Below are 14254 nucleotides of genomic sequence, written 5' to 3' on the forward strand. Positions count from 1 at the left end.
GTTACAGGACATGTGAACCCAGTAGGGCCACACAATTAATCGAATATTAATTGCGATCACGATTTTAGCTTCCCACAATTAAATGAACATGATTAACTATCTATTGAGATTTAAAATGTGTGCTCCACTCATAGAAAACTCAGCTGGATATCAAATCAAGCGCTTCTTAAACTAACAGCATGACTCAGGAAGAACTCGGCGTCAGTGCCACACCAGCAGTGGCATCACTCACCGTCGTTCACTGTTAAATCGCCTGATAACGACACCAGGCTGCTACAGTATAACAACACAAACCTGTGCTGCACACTTTACTCTGTCTCTGCACACATTAGACTGCTTGGTTATAACTGGACTCAGCCAGACGTTTCTCTGTTCTTGGCTGATAGACGGCGTAGCGCAGCAGTGTTTCAGTTAAAGTTTACACTCACTGTATAAATTAGTTTAGATAGTGGCTAAATCATCACAGAACATTTCAGAATTTCAGCCTGCATGCACATTTTATTTTTCAGTTTGACATTGTTGCAACAGAGTAGCTAATATTGGTAGTTATAGCAACTAGTTAGTGGGCTGACAAGTCACAGTAATATATAATATTTTACACTATTATTATACAGTATTGAAGAAAAAAAAGAATATCTGAATCACAAAATAAAAAAGAAATGTCCCTAAAATCAAATAATCGTGGTAAATAAACGTGATCTCAATATTGCTCTAAATAAACATGATTATAATTTTGGCAATAAATCAATCAGCCATATAACCCACAGTTAATCCGCGGAAAAAACTAATCCATGATGATCACAAATGAAACACATCCCACTGCATTACTAATGGTGTGGGACAGCAGATCAAATTACACATGAGAACATGCATGTGGAGCAAAACAGAGCAATACAGATTGGAAGCAAAGATCCCCTGAAATAAACCAATAGAATACTAAACACAAGTGGCATGTGTTTACTTTCTATTACATTTTTTAAATGCTCGCACACAGTCCTTTCTTGTTAAAGGACAGCAACACAATTAAAAGTCTCCATTGATGCACCTGCTCTTAAAGACTAATAAACTGATACTTTATTTTATTTTGGGATTTCGATGACTGAAAAGCAGTCTATATAATAGTATAATCCTTCTATGCGGGGCTTGACATTAACTTTTTGAGGCACTAGTCCTAGTACATTTACATTTCACTTTTCCATGCACAAAAGTCACTTGTCCGGGTTTTTTGTGTTTTGCTAATGCAGAATTGGAACAAACTGCTGAAAGCATCCAAACACTATCAACATTAATAAAATTCAGTTGAAACACTTTCTACCCGGCTGAGGCTGATTTACCAAGGGATCCTTTAAAAGGTGTAGCTACTTTACAGTTGAATATTAGCTGATATTTAACTACGTACATCTAACTGATGTTGACAAATGCTGCTAATGCTTGCACAAATTTTCTTTCCCTTTTTAACTCGTATGGTGCTGTTGTTGTAAGGCTAAATGTTCTTGGTGCTTTCCCTGGCACTTGGCTGGGCTGCGGAGCCTGAAGAAACATCACTCTCCACTCCAGTCTCCACCACTGTTTTTCTGAGGCAGGTAAAAATGTATGTTTAAACTGCGGGCGATTATTACTTGGACCGACTTCTGATAGGCCAATCAAAGCATTCTGAGTTGGACGCTGGTTCGATGGATTGTGGGGAAAAAAAATGTATTTCTTTCAAATCGGTAAAATAAAATCGACAAAATAGATGTAATGAGTGGCACATAACGTGAAGTAACATGGGATTTTAATTTGTTTGAGTTTTAACTTGTCCAGTGGGGCAAGTCAATTTCTTCCACTTGCCCTACAAAAAAATCCACTTGTCCCGGACAGGCGGACAAGCCTTAATGTCGAGCCGTGCTTCTATGCAAAAGACTGTTTCCAGGAAAAATGGTTAGAGGACTTGGCCACAAGGCACGAGTAAAGGAGGCAAGAAAGCAACAAAAAAATGAATTGATCAATAAATTAATGAGTAGAAGCCACAAGACCATAGTTAATTACCCAAAGAAAACTTCACCAGTTTATCTATGTCAATTTATGAGAAATGTAAGTTTACCTTATATTAAAGGGGGAAAAAACAGACCTAATACTAAATGTTTACACTATCTCGCCAACATAAAATTCCCCTAAAACTAAAATATTTGTTTACAAAATTAAATGATTGTTAAAAGGAAAGAACAGAGAGAGGGGGTTGGAAAATGGTGTTTCCTCATGGGAAACTGTTGCTCTGGACAATATCAGTTTCACTTTTTTTTATACCCACTGGTTTATACCACAGAGAGAAGGACCAGGGCTATGTGTATAACATGTACTTTTGCAATGTGACTAGGTGCTAGTGTAAAACAACACCTCTGCAACAAAGAAATCACAGCTAGATGAAGGAAGCCTAGCACAACCTACCCAAATCTGTAAGCATGCTATGATGATAGGATTCTTTCCTTCCACCTGATCTGCTTAGCTGAATTATTCACATAGCCCAGTGCTCCGTTTTCATTGTGGAAGCTGGTTTTACGTCACCAGCCCCCGCAGGACAGAACAGTCACCTCACCAGGCCCTGCTGTGTCATGCTACCATGGCAACAACACATTAGTGCATGACAAGCATTGAAGAGCTTCTGCGAGAGACTTATATCTACAGAGTTCTGCTTATAAAATTAACAAGGTCAAGTTTGTGTCCATTTAAGTACAAAACGTTATCCCGATGACTAAGCAAGATCTAGGCCAAAAAGCTGCACCTGTTTGCTGTAGGTGAATAAAAACACCCAGGTCCCATTATAGCAGAAGCCTAGTTTCTGATTGCATTGCTGTGGACTAACAAGGTCCATTCAGGGCCAAGGACAAGGTTGATGGACAAAATGTGGAATGGATATTCATAAAAATCTATAGAAGAATACCATTTTTGACAGGACAAATCCCGACTAACTTGAATAAGCATTCACTTAAAAAAACGCAAACACTACAATTACTGGACATGCTACCACCACAGATATATGGCTACATCCGTACAAAACCACAAATCCAAACCAAATTCTGTGTGAACTTGCTTGAAAATTAACCCTGATGCCAAAAACCTCTCTTTTAAATAAAAATTACAGCCTGAAATCTTGGCAGAAAAAGTGTAGTGTATAAAACCATGCATCACTTCTGTAAACCACCAACAAGATAAGGTGAGTTTTATTTGTAAGCAGGTTGATTGTTTTTAAAAATTCCACGTTTAGATGGACAACTCTGATACAGAAACTATTGAAACATCTGAGTGTGACATATGTACACCCTTTATTAGTATTCATAATCAGTCACAAGTAAGTGACGTAAGTGACATATGTCCCATCAATGCAATATGCTAATGGTTAAAAGGTCCAATCTGCAATTTTTTTTAGCTTTAGGCAATTTTGCGTTTCTCATTTGATTTTCATTTAAAATATGGACACGTTTTATTCTACAAGGTGCCAATGCTGTTAAACACACCTTTACCAGCATCAGAAAATACAACTTGAATTCTTATGTTGTCTAGTGTTGGACTGTGCATTTAGAATGTCCTCAATTTTACGGTCTCTTGGGGTTTTCTTTAGAAACTGACTTTTGCATCAAAGCCACACTGCTGGCAATGATACTACCTATGGCTCTGGAAAGTCCAGGGAAAACCCCAGAGCTGTAAACACAAAAAAACACCTCCAATCGACTGTGGTGAGGCCAGCATTTCTAACAGCTTTACTATGGTAACAATACAGTCATTATGCAATATGAGCACTGGAGATGAGGAGACACTGTGTCCTGCAAACCACTCTCCTGATAACCTGATGTACAAACAAAAATCACTCACACACACACACACACACACGCACGCACTAACAAGGCCTACCAATGCACGCTGCACAAAGTAAACTACAAATGCTCACACACTCAAACATAGAGTGGAAGGGAAGTAGGACGGGAAGCAAATAAAGAGAAAAGGCAAAGTAATGGAAGTGCTGGTGTACTATTAAAACCCAAAAGTTACAGTGTCTGTATGTACTCTTAAAATAATATCACATTGCCAGACCTATCTCCACAGCGCTGTGGAGTAAGGTCTGGCCACTTTACACATTCATTCTAGGATAGGAGGAAAAAAATGATTGGGCTTGTTTGCATTTCTTAAAACAAATCACAATCGTCTTGGGCGGCGCATAGCTCTGTACGCAGCGACGGTGGCTCTGCAAAATAGTCTCTGCAAGAACTTGTTTTGGTAGAACATTTGCACATAGGGAGGCAAGCTCTGGAGTTAAATTGGCTAATTCCCCGCAAAAGAAAACAAAGGCTAAAATATTTAATAAGGGATGTCGACTGTGTAATCAGAATTTTACTCAAAGAAAAGATAAACATAATTTAACTGTTGGTGCCCTAGAGGTGAAGCCTGCCTATGGTTTTGCTCTGGCGGAGCTCACTGGACTGCCACAGACGAGTTGCTAGCGTGGCTATTGCTCTTGCAGATATTTAACAAACCAATATCAAACAGAATGTTTCTGGTGATCCATATACAATGAAGAACTGGCCAGCAGCAATTTTTTGTTTGTGTCTTTATTTTGCAAGCGTAAGCTGCAGCTACCCCCCTTGTCTGCAGGGTTTTCAAAAGGTCCTCAAAAGGACCAGAGGGGACGCAACCAAAACCATGGCATTTTCACACCATTTCGCTGTGTAACGTTACCCTCGCTAGCTCACTTCAGACGCTAGGCCATGCTTGGAAAATATAACTTTTTCCATAACCAGTAGGCAAACATGCTAGCATGTCCCTGTTAGATAGTTATTGCCGTAAACATATTCTTTGTAAATCTGTACAATAATTCAACAAAAGAACCAAGAAAGCCTGCCTTATTTTCTTTAAAACTTGCCATTTTCAACATGTAGCTTGCTAGCTCAGAGGTTATGGTTGTTGTTTCCCAAAGCAAACAGTTTGAGAATGGCAACACAAAAAGAGCGGAAGGGGTAACAAAAAGTAATCAAAAGAATAGATTTAAACAGTTGCACACTAATGGTGGCCAGAAAAAAATAAGGTTGGATGTTACACCACACAAGGTTTCAGGTCAATATAGCTTTGTGGCCCCAGCAGGTAAAGTTAACAATCTTGACTCACCAATTTTTCATCTTCAGAGAACATTTTTGATCACATCTGACTTTACTTATTGTGTAGCATGTTAGGGTACATTGTGTAACCTACATACAAGTATCCAGCCTTGGCAGCTGTTGCATAGAGCACACATATGAGCACACCCAGACACACACAGGAATGTCGGAATGTTTTTTCCTGGATCTAAATCTGTTTTTTTAACATACCACATTCTTCCCTGGCCTTCTGTGTCCTGGGTGACCTCCCTAAAAGTCAGTGCCAGCCCATTTTAACTGCACTATGATCTAAGTGTTGCAGATGCCACTCAAATACAAAACACACACAAGCACACATGAATGCACACTCATACACACTTAACCAGGTCAATTGCAGAGCCCTTATGTTATGCAACAAATATAGCTCCACTCTCCTCCTCGTCTCTGAGAGGGGGGCCTAGAAAGTGGTTTGCTTTCGCAAAAATGCAGAACTTACAGTTGAAACAACTGAGAAAATGTTGTGCTCCTTATAAAGCAATAAAATCAGGACTGCATAGAGTGTAATCATGGGTGTGTGCAGTGCATTAGCGGCAGAAGTACCTAGTATCTTAACAGCATTTGTCATAAATTGCACAACAGCTGAAGAATTTGCAATAGTTTATCCAACGCGGCCTACTTGCTTAAACTTGCTGGTAGCAGTGCAGGTGAATGATAGATGATAGGTATTATTTGTATAACATCTTAGTTCTGATAGTAAGTTAATTAAAATTGCATTAATATCGGCATAGGAAAAACCAATAACCCATCATTCCCTCAATCGTCAATATACGGTCTGATCGGCATCGGCACAGGCCTATTGCTGATACCCAGTACTGATAACAATTACCTTGAAAACACGCATTATTTACACTTAAATTAATCATGACTTTACAAGGTGTACCTGAATGCACCATGAAATCCTGATTGGTGCCCACACACTTTACCATTCATTGTTTTGTTTCCAGTACATTTCCAGGATAAAGCCTGACATCCGGCGTGATGTCCCTCACCTTCTGCTCTCTGTGTTTGTTGACGTTCTCAAAACCCCTTCGCTTTGGGAAACAATAACAAACTTCGAGCTAGCAAGCCACATGCTGAAAATGGCAATTTTTGAAGAACATTTGGATCATGCAGTAATGCTGGCCTGCTTGGTTCTTTTGGTAAAGGATTGTATAGATTTATAAAGAATATGTTTACGGCGTTTACTATCTAACTGGGACTTTTGGGACCGATTGGTGGGGATGTACGAAGTACCCATGGCGATACACTGGTAAGAGCAAATTATGTTTAACCATGTATCCAGCTAATTTAAATAGCTCACGTTACTGTACTGTGTGAACAGTTAATTTAATATAGTATGTGGCGTTTTCTTCTTTTGCGGGGTGCAAATGTTCCACCAAAACAAATTCCTATTAGCGGTAGGTTAACGCTACCTGCTGCCAAGTTAAGTGCTAACTAGCGTCACATGCAGTGATGCATGAAGTGGTATCAAGTGCAGTTGTATTGGAGGAGTTTTATGAGTACAAGAACATGAGCACAGTATTGGACCTGATACCCAATAGTCAATAACAATTAGTTCTTGAAATTAGTGAATGATGAATTATACAGAGATTTGACTGAATGTGGAAGTCCGCACCTGTAGTATCTGGACTGCAGGTAAGTGGAGCAGACAGCCTTGGAGACATGGCTGGCTGAGCCAAAGTCAATGACTTTGACTCTGTAGGGCTGCCTGGAGGGGTCCACCAACATGATGTTCTCTGGCTTCAGGTCAGCGTGGATCAAACCCAGACACTTCAGCTTCTTTAAGGCCTTTGCCACCTGCAAAGATTTACATAAAACACGTATTATGAGTAAGTTTGGCACTTATGGCGATTATATCTGTGGTTGTCTGCAACTGATGTCACTTTACCTGCTGCAGAATGGGCCTGATGATTTTGAGTGGCAGGGGACTAAACTTGTTCTGTTTAAGGAAGTCATAGAGGTTTTGCTCCAGCATCTCAAACACCAAGCAGGTGTGGCTGCGGTGCTGAAAGCACTCCAGAGCACGCACCACATTGTGCTCATCTGCATTTTCGCTGCTCAACCGGGCTAGGATCTCCACCTGGGGGTTCAGGAAGAAGAAAGAAAATAACACAGGTTCAGTTCAGACCATCACAGCAAAACAAAAGCAAGAAGAAAATAATCTTCAATCACGATTTTGGCTTCCCACAATTAAATGAAAATGATCGACTGTGATATTGACATTTAAAATGCATGCTCCGCTCATAAAAAACTCAGCTGTATATCAAATCAAGCGCTTCCTAAACTAACATTATGGCTCGGGAAGCACTCAGCCAGCGCTGCGCCAGCAGTGGCTTTAGGCACAGCCTTTCACTGTTAAATTAAACATTTAATACAGCCGACTACACTGAAGCCTGATATACTACAGTCTAACTGACTGTAAACAGTAAATGACAGTAAAGACTTACACAAAGCTGAAATTGAAACACTGCGCTGCAACATGTGTCTTTCGATTTAATTAAAGGCATTCATTTTTAAGGATTCTGTTACTCTACAGTATTGAAAGAAAAAAAAAGAATATCTGAATCCCAAAATTAAAATCAAATATATACCAAATGAATGAATACCCGAATAGTCCAGACTTACTTATTTTGATGCAAAGATTTGTACATTACCAGGAACGTAGCACAACATGGAAGTGAAAGCAGTGCTCTGTTTTGTTTAGTGTGAAAGTGCAATTAAAAAAAAAAAAATTGTCCGTAAAATCAATTGTTGTCAATAATCGTGATCTCAATATTGATCAAAATAATCGGGATTATCATTTTGGCCATAATCATGCAGCCCTACAGATTCTTACCTCAATCTGTCCCTGACGTGCATAGGATGGGTGGTTCTTCAGTATTTTGACAGCCACCACTTCATTCGTTCCCCTCTTCCAGCACTTCACCACCTGACCAAAGGTGCCACGACCCAGAAACTCCAAGACCTCATAGCTGTTCTTCAAGGAACACAGAACCTCGTGCTGGACTAACTGATAGTCACCATCTGCTGACCCAGTTCTGGTCACCGTAGCTCCTGCCACTGCCTCAGTACTGCCAATAGGCCTGATTTCGGTCCCATCCAGCCTAATTCCCATGTCGTTCACTGCCTCAACCTTGCTGTGTTGAGTGGGCAGTGTCCCTCCTCTCCCTACTCGGACAGTGTCTGCATTGTTCCCGGTGCTGATTTGCAACATGGCCACAGGGGGAGGAAGTGAAGGTAGAGCAGATACCTCCTCCACTATCTGCATGGTTCCGACGCAGTTGTTCTCCTGTGGCTGTTCTCCACCTTCAACTGCCTTCTGTTCACATCTCTGGGTGGCACCTGTGTCTACAAGGCAGATGTATCGTCCTCTTGCTTGTACTCTTCGGTTTCTGCCCTCTTCGTCCTCTGCTCTGATGCAGGCCCTAATCAGTAGCCCGCAGTCCAAGCCTCCTCTTGATAGAGTTCCACCACTGTCTCTACAAAGCCTCACTTGCTGTGGGCCTCTGGTCTGGCAAAGAGACTCCTGGATCCTAGCTGATCCTTCTCCTTGTCTCTGTAATTCTGCAGTCTGCAATGTCAACTCCTCTCTCTCTCCAAGCTGTAGTTCCCTGTGCAGTTTTCCTGAATCAGCACCGGTTGAGGATGGGATAACGTTGTTAGGATAGGCGATGCCGTAGTTGACTCCAATCACATAGGTCTTGGACGTGGGTCGGTGCTGAAAGGCTCTGCTGGTGGTGTTCTTACTGTGGTAAGCTTCGTCTTTATGTCTGCTGTTACCACTGCTGCTGGTTCCTAAGGCACTTGTTTGAGCTGAGTGCAGGTGTGATGGGTAGACCAAGACTTGTGAGGCCATACCTAAAGAACAAAGATAAATAAAACACAGGCTACATGTAGCAATAGTCAAGGGTGAAGTAAAGTGACACAATTTGGTTTTTAGGCCTTAAAGGAACACGCCGACTTATTGGGACTTTAGCTTATTCACCGTATCCCCCAGAGTTAGATAAGTCCATACGTACCCTTCTCATCTCTGTGCGTGTTGTAACTCTGTCCAACGGTTCAACCGGTAGCTTAGCCTAGCACGGATCCTGAAGGTAATCGGTTCCAACTAGCCTACTGCTCCGAATAAGTGACAACATAACGCCTACATGTTCCTTTACATTTACGTGTTGTGATTTGTATAGTCACAGCGTGTCCCAGTTTATATACAGTTAGAAGATGGCTGTGTCTCATGTGACCTTGTTATTTGTACACGCTGTGACTATACAACATGTAAATAGGAACATGTTGGCGTTATTTTGTCAGTTATTCGGAGCAGTAGGCTAGTTGGAACCGATTACCTTCAGGATCCATGCTAGGCTAAGCTACCGGTAGAACCGTCGGACAGAGTTACAACTCGCACGACGATGAAAAGGGTATGTATGGACTTATCTAACTCTGGGGGTTACGGTGAATAAGCTAAAGTCCCAATAAGTCGGCGTGTTCCTTTAATGCAACTCTAGTCTCTGTGTGCACTGCAGTCTCCACGTTGTAACACCCTTCACTTTACCGAGTTTTAATAGATGAAGCCACCATGTCTTAAGAAGCGTGTTGTTTAATTGTTCACCGTTAACACACTTTAAATCGTCTTTGCTATCTCTTTTTCCAGTCGCTTTTCCCTCACACAGCCGCTACGCTAAGTCCGACACCGCTCACCGGCAGTTGCTCTCCTCTCCTGACTCACCAATCACACACTGACGTCACACAGTAGCACCTGCTGTTCTAGCTCTCCCTAATGCCTGATTTATGGCTCTGCGTCAAATTGCACATTGTTTGTTTGTTTTTCTTTTTATGCTCGTTTGTTGAGAAGTTGAGAAATACACATTTCAAAATGGTAGTATTTTGTGCATTTTCCTTAATAATAAAGCAGTAGACTCATGCTACCATTGTATCGCACTATTGTAAATCGCAATATGACTTTTTCTTCAAATCGTGAAGCCCTAGTTGTATTCACCTGACACGCTGTGTTTACTTTAGTGGTTAGTGGTTTAGTGGTTAGTGGCTCAAAACCAAGATTAAAAAAGCATTGTAATGTTCCCTCAGCATTTTGTTTTGTTGCTAAACTGTATGTAAAATTAGCGGAGACATTAAATTACCATTTTCACGTCTCATTATACTAAAGTACCGTCTATGTGCTAAATTTTTCCTTAGCAGTGGTTAGTCTGCAAATAAGCCAACTTTCGAGAATGTTGTTGTTCAGACTTTGGCACACTGTTTCAGCATAATCTGTTCACACACTGTTGTCACATCGTAGGAAAGCACATTGCTATTGCCAGATAGCAAACTTTGTTTGGCTCATTTTCTGTAACTAGTGTCGCATGAAAGCACGGCGGGTAGAATTAGCAAGCTAGCTAACTAGCCAGTTGTTTGCAGCGGGCTGCTTGATTCCTCCGCTTCCCCATCGCAGGGAGACTTCTTTGCAGAGAAAACGGATGACATCCTGGGAGATGGACAATCGGTTGTCCGCTGTCATCCCAACAGGGAGGGAAGCAAGATCTGTACTGCTACTGGCTGATTCGCTCAAACGATGTTTTGTTGTATGTATCATGGCAACGGTTTGTATATCCGGTTTCCTTTTTTGAATGACAAATAGATTTCCTCTCACGCAGGTACAAAACATACATGGTAGTTCTCCGTTGACTGTAGTCTTTGCAGTGTTTTCAAGTGCAACTTTTCGGCCAAGCCATGTGGAAATGTGAGCTGACGCCAGAGTTGGGCTTCGTCGCCACTAGTTCTTTGCTGTCTGCTTGGTGTGTCAGCAAATTTCTGGATTAGGTTTTTGTTACGTGATTATTAAACATGCTGAGATAGCCTACACCAACTTGTAAATATTAAAGTGAGACACTCAATGACTCAAGTGAACTTGTTAAGTACAAAGTAGCACCATCGCTATTACCTTTTTCCTGAGCAAGATTACGGTCTAAACAAAGCAATCATAAAAGCAGCTAAAGTGAATACACATCTAAGCCATCATGTCACCCTTACAGGAAAGGGGAACTGGCCTACTGTAAAGGGAGATGGGGGAACCCCGTTGCATCGCTGGCCTGTCCCTGCAATCTACACTGGAGGGTCAGTTTCACACAAAGTAGAACCGCAAAGTAAGCAGTACCCGAGAGGGAAATTATACATCATGAAGCGTGATGGGTGTTCTGTAACTCAGTGACATTTTACAAATACACATATGAACTGAAATGACCCATATCTGACATCCGGGTTTACTCTGACTCTACAACAACACACGTGCATACAGCAATATCGTTCAGATGTCTTACAAACACAGTCAAATCATTACTGTCACTATCGAATAAAGGGAAATGCCCCAAAAAAGAATCTAAAAAAAATGGAGTATGTCATAGGTAAGGTGTCACACATGAGAGTATATCAAATGTTCAACAATTAGCACAGTATCTTTCAATTTCAAAAGTATTTTCAAGGAACATTCCTCTCCTTGCAGCAAGTCATAACACCATTATAATAGGCAGAAAACATGCAGAGGCCAAGCCTGTCAACCACACTTCCTGAATATTTCTGAGTGAGCTTACATTCTCAGGTGATTCCAGTTTTAAGGCCATATCTCTCTCAGACCCACACACACACACACACATTTTGTTTTACAAGACAGGCCTGCTGAAAGCCAGTGGCCTTCCTAACTACTAAAGGCGTCACACACAGGCTCAAACAGGCTGAGGGGTGTGCCTTAACGTTAGCATGAAAATACAACACACCTCTTTCTCATGACTTGTAGAGCTGGTGAGTTTTACCTAATATACTGCTGTGCTGACAGAGATCAACAACCACTGTTGTGATCAAACTTTTCTTTTAACCAGGGAAAAACTCTGAAAAAACTATGAGATAGCATATGGACTTCACTCAAGTCAGAACAATATAACCGGTACTTAGAGTGCAAACCTTAGCTGACTACTATTGTACTTACTAGTGAATAAATATAAGGAGGTTTTCTATAAATTTGCGATTGTAAATAAAATCCCTGCAACCAACAAAGTTTTCCAGAAAGATAGCAATGCCATTTGCCATTACTAAGTAGAGATCAATGTTTAATTGACACTTTCTTCATTCACCACCCACAGCTGCAAAAATTGATAACTTGCTGACAAACTGACAAAAGTCACAGGCAACAGAACCACTACTATATAACTGGTGTGGTGCAAATATTTTACCCTGCCTATGCTTGACAAGATGGCATACCCATCAGTCATTGAGGGATACTGGCATAGACACAGCTGTGATACCTCCTGCTCTATCCTCTCCCTGCCAACCTAGGTAGCCTGATATCCCACAGAGCGACATGATCCAAGCCTGAAATGGAGAGCCATGACATAAGTGCGTTCCTGCGTGTGTGCGCGCCTGCGTGTGTGTGGTGTTTTTTACAGTTGAAAAAGAATGCCAGCTGTATATGAAATTTGTTACTGATCAATCTAGGAGACGGTTGACATATGGGGTGTGTGTGTGTGTGTGTGTGTGTGTGTGTGTGTGTGGGGGAAGGGCAACACCAGCCAGCCTAGACACCTGTTGAAACTTATATTGTAAGTGGCAGGCAGCTAAATAATGTATTATGCTATGTGGGATAGGTGATATAACTAACTTAAATGTAGCTTTAATAACCAAACGGACCTATTTATAACGTTACTGTAAGGCAAGTGTTGCGAATTATTTATAACATAAACGTTACCTAATACACCAAGTCTATTTCCGTATCTTTTCAAGGTAACGTTAACAGTAATGTCTCACAAAATACATAGCTAAAGTTACTCAAAATCAATACTAAAACAAGTGCATTCTCTTAATTGACCCCTGAATAACTAACTACTATTCTTCGTTAGCTCCAACTATTTAGCTTTCGCTGCTTGTATGCCAAGGGCAACAAACTGAAGTTGGCTAGCTTAACGTTACCAGTTAGCAAACAGGCAAGCTATGAGCGAAGTGTTTTCAATGTTAAAATTATAAAATAGACAAACATAACCGTGAAACTGAAAACATATTTGGCAACCAGTTTAGTCAGATAAGTTGACATACCTTCAGTAAGACCTATAAATTGTATCACCCAGAGCGTCAAGGGACATGCTAGCAACAAGGACCAGCACCACAGTCAAATGCTGCAACGATGCTGCTGCTGCCATCTTGTTCAACGACGAGGAGAGACCGAGCGACTTTTCACACATTTGAACCTTGTAATAACGCAAATAACTAGCTATTTCGGAAGCCAGCTATGACCCATGGTTTCGACAGCCGTATTAGGTTTTGCCAAGGTTGCTCTTGCCTCTATTCAGGACAAGGAATGTGTGTTTCTAAACTTTTGCATGTTAATACGCCGCGTCCCCGACAGAGATAGCTGCTAGCTGTTGCTTCGGTTCGGTAGCAGCTTGTTGCTTCTCCGCATGTGTGGAATGCTGGGGGGTAGAGAGAGAGAGAGAGAGAGAGCGAGAGAGAGCGAGAGAGAGCGAGACATACACACAATATACTGTATATAATTAATATAAATCAATTATTTAGTGTATAAAAATATATGAATCAATCGTAATGTTGTGTTAATGTTTATGTTCATATTACCGTTTATTGTGTGCTTTCCAAATATTTGGACAAATTGTATGATGCTTTGGCAATATTGTTATTGAAACTTTCATGCCAAAAAAGCTATCTGAATTTGAGAGATAATCTATATATACATGACAACTGAGTAAAAACATTGTATTTCCTAGAATTAATAGTCGTATGTGTTCATTTAATCACAAACTATATTTTATGATTCATATTATTTTACTGAGCTCCTTTACAATCTGCCTACATATATCCAATTTACTGTATATCATCCTGTCATACACATTGGGCAAAGTGGGCTACTGTCCTGCATCTCAGGCTCATGTCAGCTGGCTTTCATTATTGCAAATGTATAAGGGAATTTGCATGAAAGACAATATCAACCAAGAGGGTCCTGCATTATTACCTGATGTTGTGGCTGTGTCTTTAAGAGGGATAGTTTTTTAGGTTTATATTATGTGTGTTGTGTTGTTGACGTTACTTAATGGGAAGGC

General features: G+C 40.8%; 1 protein-coding gene across 3 annotated transcripts in view; it reads right to left on the reverse strand.

Annotated features, from left to right (window-relative positions):
* LOC144522555 (homeodomain-interacting protein kinase 3-like) overlaps nt 1-13609 on the reverse strand; it is a 52726-nt gene extending 39117 nt beyond the window's left edge. For all 3 annotated transcript variants that reach the window (XM_078257728.1, XM_078257727.1, XM_078257726.1), the window contains exons 1-4: nt 13239-13609; nt 8002-9023; nt 7054-7245; nt 6781-6962 (exon numbers count right to left, since the gene is read on the reverse strand). In XM_078257728.1, coding sequence (XP_078113854.1) covers nt 6781-6962; nt 7054-7245; nt 8002-9021 — 1394 coding nt within the window. In that variant the 5' untranslated portion in view covers nt 9022-9023; nt 13239-13609. The remainder of the gene's footprint in view (nt 1-6780; nt 6963-7053; nt 7246-8001; nt 9024-13238) is intronic.
* Nucleotides 13610-14254: the final 645 nt, after the last annotated feature.

The sequence above is a fragment of the Sander vitreus genome, chromosome 8 (assembly GCF_031162955.1).
Source record: "Sander vitreus isolate 19-12246 chromosome 8, sanVit1, whole genome shotgun sequence".
NCBI lineage: Eukaryota > Metazoa > Chordata > Actinopteri > Perciformes > Percidae > Sander > Sander vitreus.